Source organism: Cibotium barometz, chromosome 55 (genome assembly GCF_041138505.1).
Source record: "Cibotium barometz isolate CiBa-2024 chromosome 55, ASM4113850v1, whole genome shotgun sequence".
Lineage (NCBI taxonomy): Eukaryota > Viridiplantae > Streptophyta > Polypodiopsida > Cyatheales > Cibotiaceae > Cibotium > Cibotium barometz.
Window position 1 is genome coordinate 35952663 of NC_141100.1, and position 24121 is coordinate 35976783.

At 45.5% G+C, this 24121-nt stretch overlaps 1 protein-coding gene and 1 pseudogene across 2 annotated transcripts in view; one reads left to right on the forward strand and one right to left on the reverse strand.

Moving 5' to 3' along the window:
* The window catches only part of LOC147607687 (putative RNA-dependent RNA polymerase 1), a 41804-nt pseudogene that overhangs the window by 6902 nt on the left and 10781 nt on the right, over positions 1 to 24121 (reverse strand). The gene's annotated exons all lie outside the window — the stretch shown is intronic.
* On the forward strand, positions 5655 to 8185 carry LOC147607688 (uncharacterized). Its single transcript, XM_086790443.1, has 3 exons — positions 5655 to 6871; positions 6955 to 7276; positions 7399 to 8185. The coding sequence occupies exons 1-3, from the start codon at positions 5670 to 5672 to the stop codon at positions 7858 to 7860; spliced, it is 1986 nt and encodes a 661-aa protein (XP_086646569.1). The 5' UTR covers positions 5655 to 5669; the 3' UTR covers positions 7861 to 8185.

Genomic DNA, 24121 nt, shown 5'->3' on the forward strand with positions numbered 1-24121 from the left:
ATAGGAAAAAAATACGGGGAGTGTGGAAAAATGATATACGGGCGGGCACACCCACAACAGAGGCCCTCGTGTATACAAATAGATAGGAGATGACTTCTAACACCCCCTCTCAGCTCCTGGCTGTGAAACCAACCCCAGGGAGCTGGAGTGCCGCCTGAGCGTAGCCTGAGGTAGAGACTTCGTGAAGAGGTCCGCCGCATTGTCCTCCGTCGAACAATAAAGTAGCAAGATGTCACCCGCCAAGATCTTCTCACGAACAAAGTGATATTGTATCTCTATATGCTTGGTCCGGGCATGGAAAACCGGATTCCGAGCAATAGCTATACAACTCTGGTTATCACACTGGATGACTGTGGGCTCCCTCTGTAGAAACCCCATCTCGCCTAGCAGCCTCCGCAGCCATACAACCTCACAAGCAGCACCACAAGCAGCCCGATACTCTGCCTCTGTCGAAGAAAGGGCAATAGTTGGCTGCTTCTTGCTGCTCCAAGAAACCGCTCCTGAGCCGAGGGTAAAAGTGTATCCTGAAGTAGACCTCCTCGTGTCTGGATCTCCTCCCCAATCTGAGTCACTCCAACCTTGGAGCTTGACTCCATTCCCTCCTGTGTAAAAGAGTCCCAGATCCTTCGTATTCTGCAGATACCGCAAGATCCGCAATCCTGCGTCCCAATGAGTCTTCAATGGCGTCTGCATAAAAGAGCTCAACAGTCCCACGGAGAAGCTCAAGTCCAATCTGGTGTTCAACAACCAGATCAATGAACCAACCAACTTCCGGTACTGCGAGGCATCAACTGGCTCACAAGGATCTGTAACGGTTAACTTTGTGTTCGGGTCCATCGGCGAAGTAATAGGCTTGCAGTTCTCCATCCCAAAGGCCTCAAGCAACTCATGAACATACCGCTGCTGAGAGACGAAAAACCCCCTCTGGGTCTGCCAGATCTCCAATCCCAAGAAGAAGTCGAGTAAGCCTAAGTCGGTCATCTCAAACTCCTTTGACAAGGCAGCCTTCGTCACTCCAATGTGCTCCACATGACCGCCGGTGAGAATGAGATCATCCACATAAAGGATGATAAGTGTGACCATGCCGCGTTCCCGAAAGAGATACAGGTTCGGATCTGCAACCGATCTCTGAAATCCAGTCCAAATAAAGAAGGAATCAATCTTCTGATTCCAAGCCCTGGGAGCCTGCTCTTAAGACCATACAAGGCCTTACGTAACCTGTAAACCATCCCTTCCGATCCTGGAACAATAAAGCCTGGAGGCTGCTCAACGTACACCACCTCCTGCAGGTCACCATTAAGGAACGCTGATTTTACATCCATCTGGTACACGGGCCACCTCTGAGAAGAAGCAAGGGCAAGAACGGTCCGAATCGTGGTCATCCGCGCTGTCGGTGCAAAGGTATCCTCGTAGTCGATGCCTGGCCGCTGAGCATAACCCTTAGCCACGAGCCTGGCTTTGTGTTTGTCCACCGACCCATCAGCCGCGTACTTGGTCTTAAAGACCCATTTGACACCAATGACTGACCGCTTCGACGGCCTCGGTACCAACTCCCAAGTGTTGTTCTTCTCGATGGCGTCAAGTTCCACCTGCATGGCTTCCCTCCAAGTATCCTGTGAAAGGGCTTCCTTTACGGAAGTGGGCTCTTTATCCCGCATGATACAAGACATAAGAGCATAGTTCACCTAAAGAAGCTCCGCCGTGTTGCTTTTATCTCGGACTTGATGTGATCTTCGAGGGCCGTCCTCTGTGGTCCACTCGGAGGGTAGCTCCGTGACACCTGACTCCCGAAGGGTATCAAACAACCACCTAGGTACTCGAACAGATCGTGGAGCCTCCTGTGGTCGCGGGGGCTCAACTCCAGCTGCGGGCTCAACCTCCTGTGATGACTGAGGTGGATCAACTGGAGTAGTATACTGGGAATCATCATCAGACTCCTCTGGATCTCCAAGAAGTGGCGGCTCCTCGACAGTGGATGCTGGAACATGCTCGTCAAAGACCACATCCCAGCTGACAATAATCTCGTTCCTCTCTGGATCATACAACCTGTATCCCTTGGAAAGAGAGTTATACCCCACAAATACCAGCTTGCGGGACTTGGAGTCAAGCTTCCCCCTCTGCTTCTTCGGAATATGTACATACGCGTCACTCCCAAAGACACGGAAGTGCGAGACATCGGATTTCCTGCCAAAATATGCCTCAAATGGAGTCATGTGGGGTACAGAAGTCGTCGGAGAGCGGTTAATGGTATGGACAGCTGTTGCCACAGCCTCACCCCAAAGTGGACGAGGAAGATCTCGATGCTCCAGCATAGTCCTCGCCATCTCCACCACAGTCCTGTTCTTACGTTCAACAACTCCATTCTCCGAAGGCGATCCGGTATTGGCCAATTCCCTCTTGATGCCATGATCTGCACAAAACCGAAAAAATACAGTCGAGGAGAATTCACCTCCTTTGTCGGCCCTGAGAGTCTTGACCTGAAATCCAGACTCTTTCTCCACCATCACGTGCCAATCCTTGAACCGAGCAAAAGCCTGGTCCTTCTGGGAAAGAAAGTAGACCCACGTGAATCTGGTACAATCATCAACAAGCAGCATGAAGTAGAGAGATCCTCCCAAGGATGGTATCTGCTGTGGTCCACACAAGTCAGTGTGAATCAACTCCAATGGTTTCGAAGCCCGCCTGGAAGCCTGCTTCGGAAAGGATTCCCTGTGCTGCTTACCACGGATGCAAGAACTGCAGCGTCCTTGCCTACTACCAACATCTGGCAAGCCAACCACCATCTGGTCCCGGAAGGCGCGCCGCAAAGCATCCACATTTAAGTGGCCAAAACGAAAGTGCCACAAATCTCCGACCTGAGAGCCTGTCAGTGAGGAGAGTGCAGAGAGCTTGTAGATGCCATTCTCCACACCGCCTTCCCAAACAACTTTGCCTGTCTCACGGTCCCTCAGAGCAACTGAATGCTTTTCAAATTCCACCCGAAAGCCAGTCTTGCATACCTCATGCACTGACAAAAGATGAAAGCCCAGAGCAGGGACATAAAGAACACGGGAAGCATGCTTGCCCCCCTTGCCGTCGGGAATAATCTCCATCCGGCCCTCACTATGTATCGGAATAGTGGAGTTATCGCCAATAAAAATACGACCTGACTGCCGTTTCAGATCCAGGAAGAAGTCACGGGATGGAGTCATGTGCCTGGAAGCACCACCGTCGAGAATCCATTCCCAGGTATCCTTTGCGGTGAAGCCAACTGCCTCCTCGCTCGAAGATGATGAAGCATCGGAGTCCACCATCTCCAAGTGCACAAATGCCGGAGTCTTCGCAGCTGAGGCTGAGGAATCAGCACTCTTCCCTGTCCGCTTGGGGCACTTCCTCCAGTAGTGGCCTTTCTCGCCACAATCATTACACGATCTTTCGGCCTTCAGCTTCTCTCGTTCTGGATCAGGCTTCTTCTCAGAAGACTTCTCCGGTGAAGCCTTCCCTTTGCCCTTGTTGGTATTACGGCCTTTCGACCGTTGGCCAGTTAAGGCCTCCGAACCTCCGCCGTGAGGAGGGTTCGTGAAACGTTCCTCTTGGTCCAAGACCATTGGCACAAGCTCCTCCCAAGTAATGGTGCTGAGCCTGCCACTCGTGATCAACGAGAAATAGAAAGCGGAATACTGACCAGGCAAGTGGGAAAGTAACGTGATGGCCATGTCTTCGGATGATATCTCTTTCCCAGCTTGAAGGACTTCCTGCTGAAGGGCCTGCAGCTTGTTAATGTGTTCCCGCATCGTCGAAGACTTTGCAGGGTTCATAACCCGCATCTGCACTTCCAAGGATATCCGCTTCATGGGTGACACCCTGTTGTACAAAGAAGCCAAGTGCTCCCATATGCCTCTCGCCAGCGTCATGTGCTTCACATGGTTGATCACATGTGGTGTGCAATTGAGGAATATAAACGACCGGACCCTGGCGTTGACACGGTCCCACATGTGTGCTTGTGCCTCTCGGTCCTTCCTCGTCGATAATAACTCCCCTTCCTCAGCTTCCGACCGTGGCACCCCAATGATAATAAAATCAGCAAGATCATATGACTCCAAAACTGACTCCATCATGACCTTCCAGATGCCATAATTGGACCCGTCCAACTGACGATCCACTGGGAACGTGGGGAGAGTCGGAATCTTCACGTGCTTCTCAGCCATCTCGAGTAAATCTGCCATCTCGGAGAGTAACCTGAAAGGGTGGGTGGGTGGGAAAAAATCTGAAAATCAGAAAATATGCAAGTGGCTGTCCAGCCCCTTTGCCCGCCTTCCTCTTGCACCTTCTCTTCCCGTTCAGCCCGGAACAGTCCACCGATCAGCAACCTGTTGCTCCCCCTCTTGCTCAGAAAAAACGCCCAAGATCTCCTAGAGCCTAGGGCTCTGATACCATGTCAGAATATGCAGCGGAAATGACAACCAAACTTGGGTAGACAAGAGCAAGTAGACTGCAGAAAATAATCAGCACAAGAAACACAGAGAGATAGGTGTGTAAACTCTTCTCTATACACAAGATCCCTAAAAACTGAATGAGAAAGTGGTGGGGGCTGAGGGGCAATATATACATCTCCATGTGAGCAGTCGGCCAGCTCCAGAAGGTGCCCACGACTGTGTAAAATGTCCACGACTGCTGAAAATAGCAGTCGGCCAGCTACAGATGCCTACGCCTGAGCAAAGCAAGTCGGCCAGCACTCCTACAGCCCACGACTGAAATAGATCAAGTCGGCCAGCAATAGGATGCTCCTGGCATCACCTGGCAGCCCTCCAGCCACTAGAAAAAAATGGGAAAAATAGGGAAAAAATACGGGGAGTGTGGAAAAATGATATACGGGCGGGCACACCCACAACAGAGGCCCTGGTGTATACAAATAGACAGGAGATGACTTCTAACAGATGTATCTCTTGCCACTCCTCAAAGGGGTGAGCGAGGTGCCCAGGCAGCTGCTCCTACAGTTGCTAGTACTGCTACTCAAGAGCAGTGTTGCATAGAAACGCGTTTCATACACTTTTGAAACGTACGAAACGTTTCGAAACGTTTCGTACAGTATGAAACGCGTTTCATACATCATGCAGTTTTTAAAAACCTTAAAAAACGTTTTCTTTCCTGGATTCGTACGGCGCATATTATCACGCTTCCCAGTGGCCGCCGCATGTGAGTTCGCCGATTTGCGTGCCATCCTTCTTGTCCTTCCATCGCTTCTGTCGACCCCCTGCTCCTTGGTGTCCTTGGGCCTTGTGGAGGTCTTCCAAAGGGGTAATGTCCTGTTTTGCTTTAAGTTGGTTTTCTCTGCACAACTCACAAAACAGCACACTTTTTTCTCTTCCATCAATATTTATGGCATATCTTCCACGGTCCACCCTTGCTCTATTGAGATTAGTTTATGTTATGTGTCGCACTTGCAGGGCCAACAATCTGCATTTATCCTCGTCTTGTAGGATGCCTTGAACAGGTGATTCTCTTTGGAACAATGTCACCTTCGAGTCTAGATATGGTGGCTCAGGCTCCAGAAAGTGGAAATGCAACTTTTGTGCTGATAAGCACCATGGCGGTTGAAGGCACATTTCTCACAAACAAAGGGTTTCGGCATTGGGCCATGTAAGCATGTGCCACAAGAAATCTATGATAGCCTCAAGGCTTGGAAGGCCATGCAGCTAGGTATCCCCCTTGAGGATATCCCCAATCTGGGAGAGCCTCAAGCACGTCAAAGTGTCTCCAAGAGGACTCGCAGTATCAGAGAGGAAGATACCAGTGGTGAGGTTGCAGGTGGTGTTGCAGGTGGTTCTAGCTCGGCACCTCGAGCCAAAAGAACTAGTCTTCCAGTGTTCAAGAAAGGACATGTACAGGCAGGGATGCAAAAGGCTGCCATGAAAGAGGCAACGAGGGAGTTGATGAAGTTGTTTATTCAATGTGGATTATCCTTCCACATTGTCAGGACTCCTCGATGGAAGAAGGCAATGAGAGCTATCTCCCGCATTGGGTGTGAGTGGGATGGCCCCTCCTACGAGACATTGCGCACTACTGAGCTTCGCAAGGAGCAACTGGCTGTGGAGATGGAGATGGAGCCTCTCAAGGCCACTTGGGCAAAGTATGGTTGTACTTTGCTTTGTGATGGATGGACAGATGCGCGGAAGAGAAATGTGTACAACATTCTTGTGTCCTCCTGCAAAGGCACAATGTTCATCCGTGCCATAGATGCATCGGTGCCAGGGATAGTGGTTACAGGGGAGTTCATTATGTCCCACATGCGCCAGGCAATCAATGAAATTGGGCCTAATAACATTGTGCAGGTGATCACGGACAATGGGTCCAATTGTGTATCCATGGGCAGGATGTTAGAGGAGGAGTTCCCCAAGATTGTGTGGACACCTTGTGCAGCACACAGCCTTGACTTGATGATTGAGGATGTGGGAAAGCTTGATTGGGTGAGCCATGTATTTTCAGCTGCATCTACCATGGTGAACTTTGTCACAAAGAGGCCGAAGGTTTTGAGCATGTACAGGGCCAATAGTGATCTTGAGCTTCTAAAGCCCTCCAAAACTCGGTTTGCATATATGTTTATTGTGGTGGAGAGACTAGTGAGAGTGCGACATGGCTTATTACGCACTGTTGTGTGTCGTGAATGGACAGCATGGGAGGACAAGGATGAGCCCAAGTCTATAGCATTCTCTCGTATGGTCATGAGAGATACTTGGTGGCAGGATGCAGAGGGACTTGTGAAGGCACTTCAGCCCATGTATAGTGTCCTTCGGCTCACAGACATGGAGGGAAGTACCATTGGGCTGCTTTATGAGTTCATGGACAGAATTGGTGAAGCTCTCAATGATTTCACTACCTTGTCGCGTGACAGGTGCTCACCCTTGGGCTTTAACTTTAGTCTTTGAGTTATTTTATAAATCTTGATCTCTTATGTGTGTCACATGTTACATGCAGAGTTCAAGATATTAAGGAGATCTGGAATCGGCGTTGGGATTGGTTTCATAGGCCAATCCATGCCGTTGCTCACATTTTGCATCCCCTTTGGAGGAATGAGGAGCAATACCTCAATGAGGAGCTAGAGTCAGGATGGATCGAGTACATTACCAAGTTGGTGGGAGTGGGAGGTGATATACAGCTGATGAGAAAGCTCGAGGATGAGCTTCTCATTTACCGCAACGGTAGCCATATGTTTGGGCGAGCTACTGCATTGCTCAGGGAGACACAGTTGGAGCCAGTGTCTTGGTGGGAGAAATACGGTATTGGGACACCCAACTTGGTAAGGTTTCTTGATTCTTGAATCTTGTATCTTTGTCTCGTGAGTCCTATTCTTTCAAAATCTACATTCAAATGCTACTCTCTTTTTGACTCTAACTTAACATTCTTTTTTGTGCAATGTAGAGACGGATTGCACTGAGAGTTCTCTCCCAGGATTGCAGTTCAGGGCCTTGTGAGAGAAACTGGAGTACATGGGCTCTTTTTCACACGAAAAAGAGAAATAGACTGTCCTCAGCACAATTGGAGAGGCTTGTCTTTTGTCATTGCAATCTCCGATTGCTAGAACAAAAGGGTCATCCCATTGAGCCTCGCCAAGTGAATCCAGATAAGATTGATATCATGAAGTGCAAGGAGATTCCCGACATTCCTCAGGAGGAGAGAGACATCTATTCTATGCTCTATGAGGAGATCATGGCTCCGGCTCGCACTACACGATCTTCTCGAGAGGCTAGTACTAGTGGTGCACCTGCACCTCTAGAGGATGAGGCCTTTGAGGACTCGGCTACCGGCAGTGACCTTGAGAGTGAGGCTCCAGAGGCAGAAGATGCAGATGAGGATGAGCATGAGGATGCAGATAGTAGCTAGCAGCTGCCAGTATCATTTTATTTGGACATGTTATTTAGTTTGAACTTTGGACATGTTATTTATTTTGATCTTGGATTTTGAGTCATGAATCATCACCCACGTGGTGATGCTTTTGATTTTTGTTTAGTCATCAGTGATCACCCACGTGATTTGTGATATCATCATATCTTACATGTATTCTGTTTTTATTGAAATGAATTCAATGTGGTCTCTTATAAGTTATGTCAATAGTTTTTTCTTTTGTATATTTCAAGTAAAAAATATACATGTTTTTTCTGTTTTGTATGAAACCTTTTTTTACCCGTTTCTTACCTTTTATGAAACGTTTCAAAACGTATGAAACCCGTTTCATACCTGCCGTTTCTCAAACGCCTGGCAACTATGCTCAAGAGCAGAAGTGATGGGATGCCTATGATGCCCAAGCTACCCAAGCTATGGCATTGATCTCCTTGTCTATCAAGAGATCTATTATTCCGCATATCTGGTCTTGCAAGACCTCGAAGATCGCTTGAGACTACGTGTCAGGCAAAGAATGAGGCCAGAGTTGCATATCTCACAAATATACTCTATGTACCAGGCATAGAGAAGAATGTGCTATCAGTCTCCTCTTTTGCTAAAAGTGGCTATGCATTCCACTTTGAGGATGACAGGTGTACAATAAGAGATAGAGAGAAGGACTATGAGCATAGTCACAAGAAAACGCATTTTTGGAGTGAGAAACCCCGAAACCCCGAAATGCAAGAAACCTTTCAAAACGTTTCAGAAACTCCTAATTTTTTTGGGTTTCTTTAAAAAAAATTGTTTCTCAAAATGTTAAAAGTTCCTATTGTTTGGAACTTTAGCAATGCAAAATTATATAGAAAAAAAACCAAAACCTTGGCGTTTCTTAGCTGAAGGCCGAAACGTTTTGCCCCGAAACGCCAAAAACCCCGAAACGTTTCTAGTGACTATGACTATGAGATAGTCACTTCTAGGACATTATACCACGGCTTGTATCAGTCCGACGCATTTGAGAAGAAAGCACAGGATGTATGTATGGTTTCTACCACCACTTTTGCCATGCAAGACGCAGAGATATGGCATGCCAAATTTGGGCATGTGAATTATGGTAATCTGATGCTTTTGCAGAGGCATAAAATGGTATAGGATATGCCACATGTTGAGCTACCTCCCAAACATGTATGTGAGGGATGTATTCTTGGTAAAATGCATCGTAAGCTTTAATGGAGATGTCTATATGTATGGTCAAAGGCAAGGGCTTGCGTCATATTTTTTGGATGGAGGCAATCATGTGTGCTACGCATGTTTTGAACAGGAGAGCACGCACATGAGAGGCAACGATGGTCATCGCTAGTGTACTCGTGAAATGGCGCATCAAGTGGCGAACAAACTAGCATGTTGACTCCTCTGCAAGTCACACACACGCAGCGGGCGCAACGGGAAAAAAGGGGAAGGGGGGGGTGCATTTGATGAAGTCGGGGTGGAGGAAGCTACAAGGGGGAAAAACAGAGTAGAAGATGACAACAGGGGGCTTGGGGAGGAGGAGGGGGGGGGGAGGGGGGGGGGGGGGGATGATGAGGGTTGAGGAGGGAGGTCGGAGGAAGAAGGGTTGCGAGGGAAGGGGGGTAGGGGCTGCGTGATCGGGCCTGCCAAAGGCTCCCAAGGGTCAGAGGGCCTCACGGGAATCTGGATGCTTGGAGCGATCGTGACGAGGCAACGATCTCCAGAAAGAAGGGACCGGTGGCGGGTTCGTCGAAGGTACTTGAGTGTGTGTGTGTGGGGGGGGGGGGGGGGGAGGGGGATGTTCACCATCACGGGACTGCTAAGATAAGTGCTCGTAATAGTTCTCTGATAAAACCATATCATTCTATGGCCTGCTTAGTCGAATCCACCTCAACCTGATAGTATCCACGTCCCAAAGGATGAATATCAGTGATCTTTCCAATCTCACCAATAAGGCTTGCCTGCAAAAGGTCTCTAAGGTATCCACATGCTCGTAGGCAACACACAATCTTGCAAACCAAGGTGGAGGCCTCCAAGGATGCGACTATCAAAGCGAGGAGCTGGAGGTCTGCTTCTAAGAAGGAAGGGCAAGGAATGGCAGCCTCAATCGGGGATGACGAAGTGGCTGCATGGAGTCCTCTTGGAGGTAAGAAGACCAAAAGATGTCGATATTTGCCAAAAGAAAGGACCTGCCCGAAAGCTGAAAACACCTGACGAAGGGGCGAAGAGGATAGGGCTTGGGGAGACGGAACATTAATCAAAGATAAGTACAGAAGATGAATGAGTTAGATTGGCAAACATGTAGCTGATTTGATGTCAATCACGAAGAAACCAAGGACGGGCGAAAGGGCTGGCGGGCAACAAGGGGAAGAATTGGGGTGGGTGGAAGAAATAAAGAAAGAAAGTTATATTAAACATTTGCAAAAGATCCAATGGGTCTCTAAGACCAAAAGTGATACAGTAGTGACCATGTAATCTCCGCATGGTACAAAAGCAAACAAAGACTAGAGCTATGAGTTGGGAATGTCAAATCTGAGCCATATGATACAAGGGCAGGAAGCGCGCAAAGGGCAAACAAAGGGGTAGTGTGCAAGAAAGGGGAGGGAGGGTGAGGACAATAGCTGGCAAAAAAGCATAGGAAGAGGGAGGTGGGGTAGCGCGAAGTGGGGGGGGGGGGGGGGGGGGGGCTCCAACAACCTCTCTCTCAATGTCAATTTAACCTTTTTTAAGTAATTCTTATGTTAGTATTGAGATTAAATTTGCTTTTTATCTCTCTCTTTTTTCGGAAAGGAGATCCTTCTATTAGTTACCAAAAAAAAAATCCACACGGGCCAAATATATCTCTGTAAAGGAAACAATAATCAAAATGAAAAAAGGGGGAGTGGTGCTCTCCTCCTTAAGCTGGCCCCTCTAGTGGGAGGGGGCTAGATCATACAAGGGGGAGGGACCAACCAAACTGGCATTCTATAATGCCAAATGGGCTCACCACTACTCATAGTGAGAAACGGGTCATCCCCCCAAGTCCCCAGGAAGCCCGCACGGCACTCCCACATGCGATCAGAGCAACCCTGGAGTTTCTCCCAATGTCCATGAAGAGTGTGAATGATGTCGAGCCATATGCTTCGGATGGACTCCGCAGGTTGAGTGCAGGTGTCCTCACTGCAACAAGCTGGACATATACGCTATGCAGAAATATTGCTGCAAATCTCCCATCACTGACAAGAACCTCGAGTCCAGTGAACTATAGATGGGACCAGAACTGGAACTGTCGTGATCTGATGATGAGCAACATGCAATGCCAGTCCCCCACTATCCTCCTCATATGCCATGACAGTCTCAAGCTCTGTGGCCCAAGCCACTGTGCCCCAAGTAACTGTACGGGGAGCCCAGTCCATAGTGAAGATGTGGAGAATCCTCTGCCAAACCAGTTGAGCCTTCGGGCAATCCCAACGGCAATGATGTTGGGACTCATGTGGATGGCCACACCTGAAGCAAACTACAGATCTACCTTTGAAGGCCAACCAAGAGCCAACTGCTAAGCTCTAATGGGCTACTTGCCATAGAAACACTGTAATCTTCCCTGGCTGAAAACTATCCCATAGCCCCTTCCAGAAGTTGAAAAGAAACTAAGGGAGGCCCTGGGACTGCCAATGTCGTGGATCCTGGAGGGGCCGAAGGCGCGGGACCAAAAGGTGTAGCTTCTACCCTGGAGAATCTTCTCGCGTCTATGGGTTGGACCCTCAAAGAGATGGTGCTCCTGGAGGAAGAGTATGTCAATAGGTCCTCCGACTCCAGCTCTGTGAAGCTCCTCTCTGAGGATCCCGTGCCTCCTCAAGCACTGCAGTCCACCCAAACCCTGAATCATAGTTGTCAGGTACATAGGTACAAAACGAGACGAAGGTACGAAAAACCGGTATCGGTACATGACTTTTTATTTTGGGAAAATTAAGTTCGATAGAGGTACGTGTTGGAGAATTGCACAGGCAGAAACATAAACAAAACAAGAGAGAGCTTGCGGACAAGATCACCTTTTATAATAGCATGACAGCTTTACAATGGCAATTAGCCAGCAAGAAGTGTTGAACATGTACTTGGGATTGAACTGTTAAAGTGAGCAAAGAGGACCAGCCTTATATAGTGAGGATATGACCCAACCGACTGCCCTAAAATAGGCCGACCAGCTCACGAGTCACTACACAAGAGGAAAATACCTAAATGTCCATATAACACTGAGATGCACAATTCTAACACCACAAAGGGCTTTCTGCCATTCCAAGCTTCATAAGTGTTATATGCACATTATGAGTGCATATACTAGGAGGCTAACCCACATTAGGCTTGTGAGCATGGGAGAATGGGAATAAGCTCTAGTCGAGCATGGGTTAGGACTAACCTTAAGGGTTAAGGTTAGGGTCAAGCATCCAAGGGTCACACATGGGAGATGGAGAGTCAAGAGTCACTTGAGGGCCCTCCTATATAATAGGGGCATGGGGCACACTCAAGGGGGGCTTAGGCTATGGTCTCTTGATGTTATCTTGAGGCTAGGTTATGTTATGTTCTCTTGTGTAGAGGATCATAACTACTCACCTTCCATTTCACACTATGGCTACATACTATTGGATTGGAGTTATACCTCTTGATGATATGGGACATCAAGGTAAAGGTATGATGTATTTCATTATAATTCATGTGTAAATCCCTTGGGCTCGGGGATGGTCGGGTGGATGAGTTTATGCCTGATTTATGCATGTTTATGCATAACAATTATCTAGAGAGATCTTAGGGTTTTAATAGTGGTATCAGAGCAATCTCTAGTTAATTGTTGTTGATTTTTTTTTAATTGTAATTTTTGGTATTTTTTGAAGTAAATTTTAATATTTACTAAATAAAAATATTATTTTGTTGATTTGTTTAGATGATTTTGCACGTGGATCGTCGATATGGCAGTTGGAATGCGTGTTTCTTCTATTCAATGGAAAAATCAACGTTGTGGGAAAATTTTGTGAGTTTAATATCATTTTTTTTTATTTTTTATGGTTTAAAATAAGCATTAATGAAAATTTTTACCAAAATACCGCATATTTTACTGCGGATATTTTTGGTAGAATGGATTCCCTGAATTTCTATAATTTATAGGAATTTTTTCTAATTTTTTATTTAAGCATTTTTATGGTTAAAAATGTATTTTTAACCATTTTTTGCGGGTTTTCCGCGGATATGCTATCCATTTTCTGTAAATTTTTTGCTAAAATGCAATGTAGAAAAGCCAATTGATGCATTAAATGCTCTCCCGTGTGCGTGGAAATCTCTTCTCCTCTCAATTCTGAATTTTCCTTCTATTTTCCTCCCGCGTGTATAAACACCTCTTAAAAAGCTCATTTTTTATTAATGTTAATCATAATTAGGATTTAATTATGATTAAAAAATAATTAAAGCTTAATCTTCTCTCATTTAACAGAGAGAAGGAGGGGGTGGAAAAAGTGAGAAGGAATGGAGAAGAATTCAAAATTATTATATTTTGAGGCCTTATAAAATTAGAAAAGTCTTGTGTGGGCATTCTCTAGATAAACTTCTTTTATATATAGCCTACATGTATTAATGAGTGTAATCTCGTCGGCATTTTCACTTGTTGAAATCTCTTTCTTCAAAGTTCAACGAGTTTATCTTGTTGTGTTTGGATTAAGGAAATTTGGATTTTTCCTTTGTTGGCATTTCTTTCTCTAGTTCCGTATTTTAGGTGATTTATATAATCAACCTGATGGCTTACGGATAGACATATGTGACTCATCGAGACATTGATGACTCTCTATGTTGATATGGGTAACTCGAGACGCCGATAATTCCATGAGCAGATAGGAGTTTATCGGACCGCCGATGGATACCTGGTTCCTGCTCTTATAATGCCATGTTTTCCTACTTTATTCCGAATGGTTTACCAACAAGGAAATTACTTTGAGTATGAATTCCTTTGATCATCCGCAGTCTGATGGGCAAATAGAGCGTATGAATCATATTGTAGAGAATATGCTTCGTGCATATATCTCTGGAAAAGCATCAAATTGGAAAAAATATCTTCCAATGATGGAGTTTGCCTATAACAGTTTTAAACATACGGCTATTGGTTTTAGTCCGTTCATGCTTATGTATGGATATCAATCCAAGGCACCTATTGATGTCGGTCTTAAGGACATCGAGCTTGATGCATCGAGGGATTTCTTGCGTGATATGTAGGAAATGCTGACCGAAGCTCAGGATTCTATCAAGAGTGCTCAAGATAGGACACGGTTTTATGCTGATAGGAAACGCTTACCTCGGTCTTTTGAACCAAGAGCCTTGGTTTATTTAAAAGTTCCTAAAGATTCTCAAACTTTGTCAATAGGAAAATGCTCGAATTTATCTCCTAGATATCGTGGTCCATTTCGATTTATACATCGGATTGGCACGGTTACGTATGAACTTAAACTACCTCCACATGTTAGAGTTCATCAAGTCTTTCATATCAATAGATTGAAAGGAAAACTGGGAGGTGAGGATAACACAGTTACTCCTCAAGAACTCGTTAAAGTCGAAGAATTATCCTATGTCCCACATGAACCTGATAAGATACTTGAATTCAGGGAAAGGAAACTTTGTAGTTGACTAATTCCTGAGGTTAAAATTAGGTGGAAAGATAGGGAAATAGAGGATTCGACTTGGGAGTCGGTTGATATTGTTTAGTGCAGTTCTCCTTTTTTTCATTGCAAGAGTGCAATGTTTTGAGAGAAGGAAAGTATGTTATATGCACATTACGAGTGCATATACTAGGAGGCTAACCCACATTAGGCTCGTGAGCATGGGAGCATGGGAACAAGCTCTAGTGGAGCATGGATTAGGACTAATCTTAAGGGTTAAGGTTAGGGTCAAGCATCCAAGGATCACACATGGGAGATAGAGAGTCAAGAGCAAGGTTGTTAGAGGTGTCAGAGACGTTTGGTACGAGGCGGGTATAGTACGCACCTCGAAAGACTCGTATTTTTTCGAGACGTTAGAGGTGTCTCTTATATATATACATACATACATACATACATACACAATGAATCATGATAGATATATATATATATATATCACATAGATAGTGATAGATAGATAGATTATGAGAGAGTGAGAGAGAGAGAGAGAGAGAGAGAGACCAAAGTCAACTTTCAAGACCTTAGATGGTAGAGTCTAGACTGTAGAGTGAGTCGTGACGAGTCTAGATAATATCACCATTTAATTTCTACTTGCTTCAGGATGTGAAGCTCTTGAAGATTTCGCACCATCCGCAAGTTAGCGCGGCAATATACGAGGCGCTCTAACGGGATGTGCTAAGCTTGTTCCTAATCTTCATGTGCACGAGAGAGTATGCACTCCAATTCCTCTCGCCTGCACCCGCAGAGCAATCCTAAGAGCAAAAAATAAAAAATTTAAATTTTAATAATATGAGTAAATAGAATTAGAAGAGGCAATGGCAAATGACCGTCACCTGGGCAAGGATCCTCATGGCAAAAGCTTATAGAGATGGGGTGGAATAGCCATACGTCTCCCACCATGAGAGTGGCTTCACCATCACCTCTCTTCTTCTAGAAGTAGGACGAGTGTACGATTGCCCGGTCAAGTTGTTGTAGGCAATGAGCTCCTCGTCCATCTTGATTTGTACTTCATCATCAAGCACATGACGCATATATAGACGTCTGCATTGGACTGGATCTCTTGATCCGAGAAGAGTTCCCTTGTTTTGTAAAGAGGATGAAGGAATGCGGCCATACCATGAATAGGCCTACACATCCATTGCCACCTCCTATCCACAATGGTCTTGATCTCATCAAGCCTATTAAAGCATATGCCACATTATACATAGAAAAATTTAAAATCAAACTTACAAGTACTATGTACACAAGAGTACATGAGGGAGGCCAAAGAGGTGATAGTCCAAGTGGTAAAGTGTTTGCCTAGGACCGAAAGGTCTTGGGTTCAAACCTTGCTTGGACCCCTCGGTGGCACCTCTCATCCGCGCTCTCCATAAGCTTCCCTTTCGGCGTCGATCGTGTTCTGGCCGCCTTTCCCGGGAGGACTCCAGTGTAGCCCCTCCGCTCTCTGTGGTCGAGTGTGCTCGTCGCCCTCTTCAGAGGGCTGTGTAGATGATTTTGTAGCTCACAACACCAGCGTGGTTGGGACGTTGAGCGAGTTGTAATGTTAACTATTAGTAGGATCTCTCTCCCGGAATTTTTTTTTTTTTTAAAAAAGAGAGTACATGAGGGAGGAATAACTTACTAACCTTCTTGCATCAAGTGTCGTGCAAGCTTGAAGCTCCTCAATTGCATTTCTCATGAAATGTGTGAGAAGGCCCAAAGTGGATCCCTCCATGTCTGACATGCAAAGTACTCGATACAATGGAGTCATCGCAACTACGACGGCCCGTGCATCATCCCAAAAAGAAGGATCCAAGCACTTACGTTGCACCGTATAAGCCTCGGGACTTAGATGATCATCCCATTCTTCCCACTCTTGGGACACCACCATGCGTTGACGCTCACTACGAACGGCATGTAGTCTCTCCAAAACAATCCACATGTAGGCAAACCTTGTTTTGGAGGGCTTCACGAGCTCCAATCGCGAATGAACACGGAAGATGGCCAAGGGTTTCACCTTCTTAGTGAAGAAGGTCACAATGGTGGTTGCTTGGGCCAAAATGTCCTTGACCCAAGGCAACTTGCCGATATCTTCCATGAGCAAGTCAATGCAATGGGATGTGCATGGAGTCCAAACAATTGTTGGGAACTCCTCCTCCACCATGCGACCCATTGCACGGCAATTGGATGCATTGTCAGTGATGACTTGCACCACATTTGCATGGCCAACCTACAACCCAAAGTGCTCATGTAATTAGTACTATCATCTATGTGACATGTACTATGTTACATAAACATGTAGACTTATAGTATGTACAAAGAATAATTTACCTCGATGATTGCTTGGCGGATGTGTTGGAACATGGAACTCCCACTTGTCTTTCTACCGGCTTTCCCGGCATCCACTCCTCGTAGGAAATACATGCCAAGAGGGCAAGACAGGAGGATGTTGATGATGCTTCTCCTCTTCCGATCACTCCATCCATCGGAGTGGATGCTACATCCATGCTTGGCCCATCCCAAACGAATAGGCAAACGAATTAGGCAATCCTCTCGTTCTCCTCGGTGAGCTTCTCGTCCTCATGTCAACGTAGCTCACTCCCGTCCATCCATCGCATGAACCGACGCCAGCAATGGCCTTGACCATCCTCTTCCATTGCGGGGTTTGAAGGACATGAAAAGAGAGATTGCACTCAATGATGGTGCGTGCAATCTCAATCTCCACCACTCATTGCCGCTCTTTTACATAGGCCTTCGTGTTTTGAGTGGCTTGTAAAGTGGGTTGTACAAGCCCTCTAGCACCAGCATCATCAAAGGGATGTCGTGGTCGCTTTGATTGGGAGCTTGACCCCGATCCTTCCCCAATATTGACACTTGAGCTTCCACATGCTGAAGAGGGCATGAGTCTCTCTTCCTCGAGCTCTTGTTGTCACAGAGGTGGGCTTGACCTTGTGTTATCCACTTGCAAATGAGAGTTCTCCCTAATCACCTCATCGGCAATGGCTTGTGGAATGGATTAACATCCGGAGATTCCACCTCCTCCCAACTTTGCCATGTGACGAAGCACTCAGGTGATGGTGCTATTCCCTTCGAAGCCGCAATACCGGCATTTCCAACGCTTCCCTCCTGAACCGGCGGTGGAGAGTCCAAGCACTATGGTGAAACGATCCCATGCGGGATTGGCCGGCTTAGGCATGATGGATTATGAGAGAGAGAATGTGTGTGTATGAGAGAGGGAGAGAGAGAGAGTGTGTGTGTGTCTAGACTCTAGAGAGAGGCCTTGAGGGAGGAAGAGAGAGAGTGTGTGTGAGAGAGGGAGAAAGAAAGAAAGAAAGAAAGATTTTATTAACGTCTTCCAAAAGACCGAACTCGGCCTATGAGACAATTCAGTGTACCTGTGTGGGGTATCCTCTGTCATCCCAACAAAATGAAAAAGTACTGAACTAAAAAGCTGAATCTGGGTGTGCAATAAGTACAATGAGTGGGGGAGGGGATGGAGCTCTACTACTAGGAGAATGCAAAGCTATATGCATGGAATACAATCATGATATGCAACCTAGCTAGCTCCATCCTGTACCATACTGGGGATATAAAATGGTATACATCAATGAAGGGGGTGTCCATAGCTCCCTGAAGAACATGCCTGGGTTTGCTCTGAAGCGAGCCAGTCGCTCCGCACCCTCTCTGTGAAACTGAGCTCTGATCTCTGTCATCTCTCTCTGGTATAGGCATGGTGTCCGAAAGCCAGGTGTCCTCTATCTCTTGCGGGCTCTGAGTGTCTCTGCTCTCTAGAGAGTAATTCCCTGCTGTGTAGGGGCTGGGAGTGGGATGGATCTCTGAAAAAATGTAGTAATCTATGTCTGTCGTCCCCCCACTGGAGCTGTCTGAGCTTGTAATGATGTCTCTCTGTGACGCTGTATGTCTAGAATGAATCTCCCAAGTATGCGCTGGTCTGCTGCCTCAAAGATCTGGCGTAGGGAATGTGGCTCTCTGAACAAAATGGGATATCTCTCTCTGATGGCTGTATATGCTCTGCATCTGCATACATAATGCTCCTCACTCTCCACCTCCTCTCTGCACAATCTGCATACCCTCTCCTCTCGGGGGATCCGTGCTGCTCTGCCAGCCTCGATCTCCAATCGATGTGATGAAACTCTAAGCTAACCAATAGCCACTCGGGAGCCGTGTGGTAAAAAGCCCTCCATGTATCTAGGCCTCTCCATCATCAGTGATACTCATGAAGTGATCTCTATAGTATAGCATCTTCGGTGGAAGAGGCTGTGTAGGCGATATCCATGTCTCTCGTGTATAGAGCTGCCATAGGTCCTGTCTCAATACTCTGTTCCTCTCACTATGAGAGAGACGGATATGTGGTGCATCCCTGTCATACTGGAATGGTGGTAGATGATCCATGTCTAGGCCATGCTGTGAGAACCAATGTGTGACCTGTGCATACCATGATCCTCTGTCTCCTGCCTCAGCCAGCTGTCTAGATGCCTCAAAAACTCTGTATGACAATCTGTCCTGTGGCATCTCTCTGAATCTGTCTAGCAAGAATATAGTCTAGAATATGGTCTCTACCATCATAGGAGGCGTAGCAAACTCTGCTCGGATAATGTCATGAGGTACTAACGGTTTGCTGCGTGTCATGAGGACCTGTGGTCTCTCTATCTGTGTCCACCAATGGGTAGCAAGGCCTAGCGCCCATACCGGTGCTCCATACATCAGTGCCAGTGTGACTAATGTGTCAAATAGCCACCCCTTCGTCCGAGGCTCCTGAAAATGCGCCTGGTGGCACTGTCTCTCTAGCATAGCCAATGCTGCATATCCCCGTGTCAATCTAGCTCTGGCTGCTGAACCCATGGTGAAGCGCGTGGCTGCTGCACAGAAGGTAACCCCTAGGTACACGTATGATGTCACCACCTCCACCTTGCGTCCTGCGAGAGTGAATGTCAGCTGACTCCTGCCCTGTCTCGATGTATGAAAGACCATAACCTTGGTTTTCCCAAGGTTCACAGTAACACCCCTCTATGAGCAAAAATCATCGAGTGCATCTACATGCTGCTGTAGACCTCTTGGAGACTCAGACACTAATACAATATCATCAGCATAAAGCATAATATGTACTGAGGTACATGCTAAATCAACTCCATCTCCGCCTCCCCGTGTAATGAAGTCAGCCACCTCATCAATGTATAACCCAAATAGCGTGGGGGAAAGTGGGCATCCTTGCTTCACACCAATGGTGCTAGCAATAATGTCGGACATACCTCCTGGGCATCTGACTCGCCCAAAAACCTGCTCATATAATGTATAGATGCCCCATGTCATATCTGCTGGTATGCCAAGAGACTGCAGGCGCTGAAAGAGCCTCTCTCGTGGAGCAAGTATTGTTGCACATTGTTATGTGATAGGTGGTCAGATATACGCAAGAGGAATGTGTATAATGTTTTGGTGTCCTCTTGCAAGGGCACTATGTTTTTGCATGCCATTGATGCATCTATGCCTGGGACAGTGGACTATGAGTGCTCAGTGGATTATGTAACTCTTGCCTATAGGCTGCTCTATATATTATTTCTAAAGTTTTGAGCACTTGCCATTATTGATGATGGAATCCGCATCTTGTTCTTGATGTTGCCAAATTATTTAAGATGATTGGTCGGTTGGGTGCCCATTGTAACTGGGTCACCCAGATTCTTTAGTTTCAACTTGTAACATGTTTTAATGTGTAAATGGTTAATGTTTAATATTGTTTTGCAGGGAAGGCAACATATTTTTTACATATTATAAACTTAAATATAAATTTTGGGACCTGTACTCTCCCTCTTTGTACAAAACGTTTTTGAAATGTATGGGATTTGAAAGAAACGTTTATGAAACATTTCTGAAACGTTTATAAACCACGTTTCATGAAACACCTCGTAACTATGCATTGACATGCATATATCATGGATGGAAGGTTCATAACTACAGTGCACAATGAATGCCCAATCATCCTATGCATAGTTCACTGACTTCTTTTCAACACTTGGTGCTGATGCATCAACCACAGTCATGCCTGACTCTTTCTTCTTCTCCTTCTCCAGCCTTTTTCTGCATTTATCTTTGTAATGGCCTAGCTTCTGATAGTAGTTGCATTTGCCTTTCTTCTTAGGTTTATCACCCCCCTTCTCGGAATCCTTTCCAAAAAATTGGACTTATTCTTCCTTTAGCTTATAACCACCATGAGAAAAGCTTTTGCCTTTACTTTTTTGACTGGCGACAAATGCCTGATCTCTCACATGCATACTAGTTCAATTTTTTCGAGATTACTCTTCTTGCAAAAGCATGCAACCAACTCATTAAAAGTAAGGACATTGGGGTTGCTCTTCATCATGAACCAAAGTATAGATGCAAAACCCTAGTATAAATCTGCCAGAACTGTGAAAACAGTAGATACCAAAGAAGTGTCCAAGAAGGTCTCATCAATACATGCGAGCTGCTCCCTGAGATCTTTACTCCTTGTGAGGTACTCATCCATTCAATCCCCCTCATTCATATGTTGAGACTCTAACTACTTACGCAAGTAGGCCACTTGTGCCTCGTTACGCACCTGGTAAAGTGCAACAAGTGCATTCCAAGCATGCTTTGCAATTTTACATGAGCGAATATGAGAAATAATGCTTCTTTTCACTAAAAGTACCACTACTAATGCATGTGCCTATGCATCCTTGCCATCCCATCTAGCTTGTTTTATCGTGGGAGGTGCAGAGACAGATGCCACAGTTACATTAGAACTTGTATCACCATCCAAAGTACCCGTACTATGCTTTTGTGTCGGCGAGACACGACATGCCTCAATGCCAATAAAAACATTCCAAAGCCCTTTGGTGATTAATACATGGCGCATCATATAGGACCACAATGGGTAGTTGGTCCCGTCAAGCTTGTCCTTAGCGAAAAGCATCCCAAATACATCAGTGTCTTCCATTCTACCTGCAAATAACTAATCTCTGATATAGAATGCAAATATCCCAACTACCTACAAGTACTATCAATGCCCACTAAATGCAACCAAAATCATTGCCAGTAGATCACTGATGACAATTGGAGATGTAGAAAGAGTATGAAAAATTACAGAGTATAGAGTTGTGCAGAAAGCCCAAAATAGTACGAATTGACACTCCCCCAGGATGCTTGCAAAAACCTTCCAGCATGGAACGAGTCCCAAGACGCAAAAAAAAATTATTAACATAGTTAACAACACACTATATGGAATACCTTATCCACGTAAGAGAATAGCTCAATCTGAGATAATCAAAAGAGCAACTCGAGGAGAAGATAACAAGGGGATGAGAGCCAAGGAACTTGCTCAAGTACCAATTGTTGGAGTGGAGATCAATGTACCAAAACACACATAGATGCAGCAAGCAAGAAGAGATAGATGGAAGCACAACACTCAAAGTAGATTAATGAGAATAAGTGAAGTACAAGTGATACAAGGGAAAATTCAAAGCTGGAAATGAGCAAAAAAAGGGTGGAAAACCACCTAAGTTTATGCCCAATGAGTCCAAGGATGCAAAAGAGGGCTCTAAAAAGAAGCCGAGGGGTAAAAAGGATGATCCTAAGCTGTCCAAACAGCACATTTTTTATTGCATGAAAGAGGGGAAGTGCTTATGTGGGAGCAAGGATCACATGAAATCTCAATGCCCCTAGAATGCCAAAAGGAATAATGTGCAAGATGTAAAACCAAGTGTGAATGTTATACCCGATGTACAGGGTAATACTGTACATAAGCCAAAGAGCAGAATTTTATGCAAGACTTGGAGCAAATTAAAGATCAAATAGCTTTATTCCTTTTTGATAATGCCTCTACACATAACTTTATATCCATTCAAATGGCTACTGCTCTTGGGCTAAAGCCCGAGGAATTGGGCATGGAATGTCAAGCAGATGCTGCCTTTGAGGGTAAGGAAGTCAAAGCCACTCCCATCATCGGGAAGCTTCACATACAGATTCAAGGATATTTGGATCATGAAGACTTCCTGTTAGCACCACTTACAGGATGTAATGTGATACTTGGGATGTCATGGCACTATCGTTTGGATCTCAACAAAGAGAAGAAATACTGGAGTAGAAATGGGCTTACATTCATCCATGTGAAACCTTTTTAGCAAACTTTTTATGTACTTAGTTTACTGCATAACAATGCCATCATCTGTATGCATAAACTGTATGCCGAGATAGTAGTGTAAAGGCCCCAAATCTGACATATCAAATTCAGCTTTCAAATCAGCTTTCAAATCTGAAATTTGTGCTTTGCTAGTACCTGTAATGAGCATGTCATCTACATACAAGATGACTATGAGAATATCAGCACCGGTTTTCTTCACATACAATGTACTTTCAGCTGGAGTATTCACATAACCTTGGCTGGTTAGATGAGCATGTATTTTATCATACCAAGTTCTTGGAGCTTGCTTTAACCCATACAATGCTTTGTGTAACCTGCATACTTTATGTTCCTCACCAAGAACTACAAAACCAATGGGCTGATTTACATATACTTCCTCCTGTAAATCCCCATTTAAGAATGCAGTTTTGATGTCCCTATTCCCTTTTTCTCGGAGTAGCCTTAAGCCACAAGTCTTGCTTTGTACCTGTCAATAGTACCATCAGACTTCCTTTTGACTTTGTGCACCCACTTTGTTCCAATGACATGCTTGCCTTTAGGCAATTCCACAAGATCCCAAGTATTATTCTTCATGATAGAAGAGATTTCAGCTTGCATAGCTTGCCCCCAATGCTCATTCTCATGTGCTTCTTCATAAGAAGAAGGCTCTCCTGAATCAAAGAGACCACCCGTGGCTAATGCAGACTCCCCACAATGCATATTCAATGCATGGCTGGAACTAGCCCTTGTTCTACCTGTGAGTGTAGCTGCAAGTTTGCTTTCTTGCAAAGTTTTCAGCAACCATCTTGGCACTGACTTGGCTGTGTCTATGGCTGTTTGCTCTTCCCTGACAAGATCTTCCACTTCTTCCATAGAAGGGGGCTGAATGGCTGGCTGTTCGACATGTTCTACATGAGGATTTTCTTGTGTAGGGGCTGGCTGATCTGAATCCCCCCTAATTGCAATGGGTAATAGTCCATCTTGGATTATAAAGACGGTATCCTTTGCTCTCATTGCTGTAGCCCACAAAAATGCATTTCATTGCTTTGTCATCTAGCTTTGTTCGGAGTTGTTCTGGCACATGTGCATACGCCAAACACCCAAATGTACACATATAATCCACTGTTGGCTTTCGGCTATACCAAGCCTCAAATGGTGTTATGGTTTTCTTGTTGGAGACCTGTTCAACACATGAGTTGCACACATTATAGCTTCCATCCAAAAATTGTGAGGCAACTTTTGTGCTTTCACCATGCATCTTGCCATCTCCATGAGAGATCTATTTTTCCTTTCAGCTACACCATTCTGCTGCGGTGTATAAGGCACAGTACATTGGTGTTTGATGCCCTTTTGAAGCATATAATCCTTGAATACATTTGACATGTATTCTCCACCTCTATCTGAGCGGAGTGTTGGACTTTACATCCACACATATTTTCAGCCATTGCTACAAAGTGTC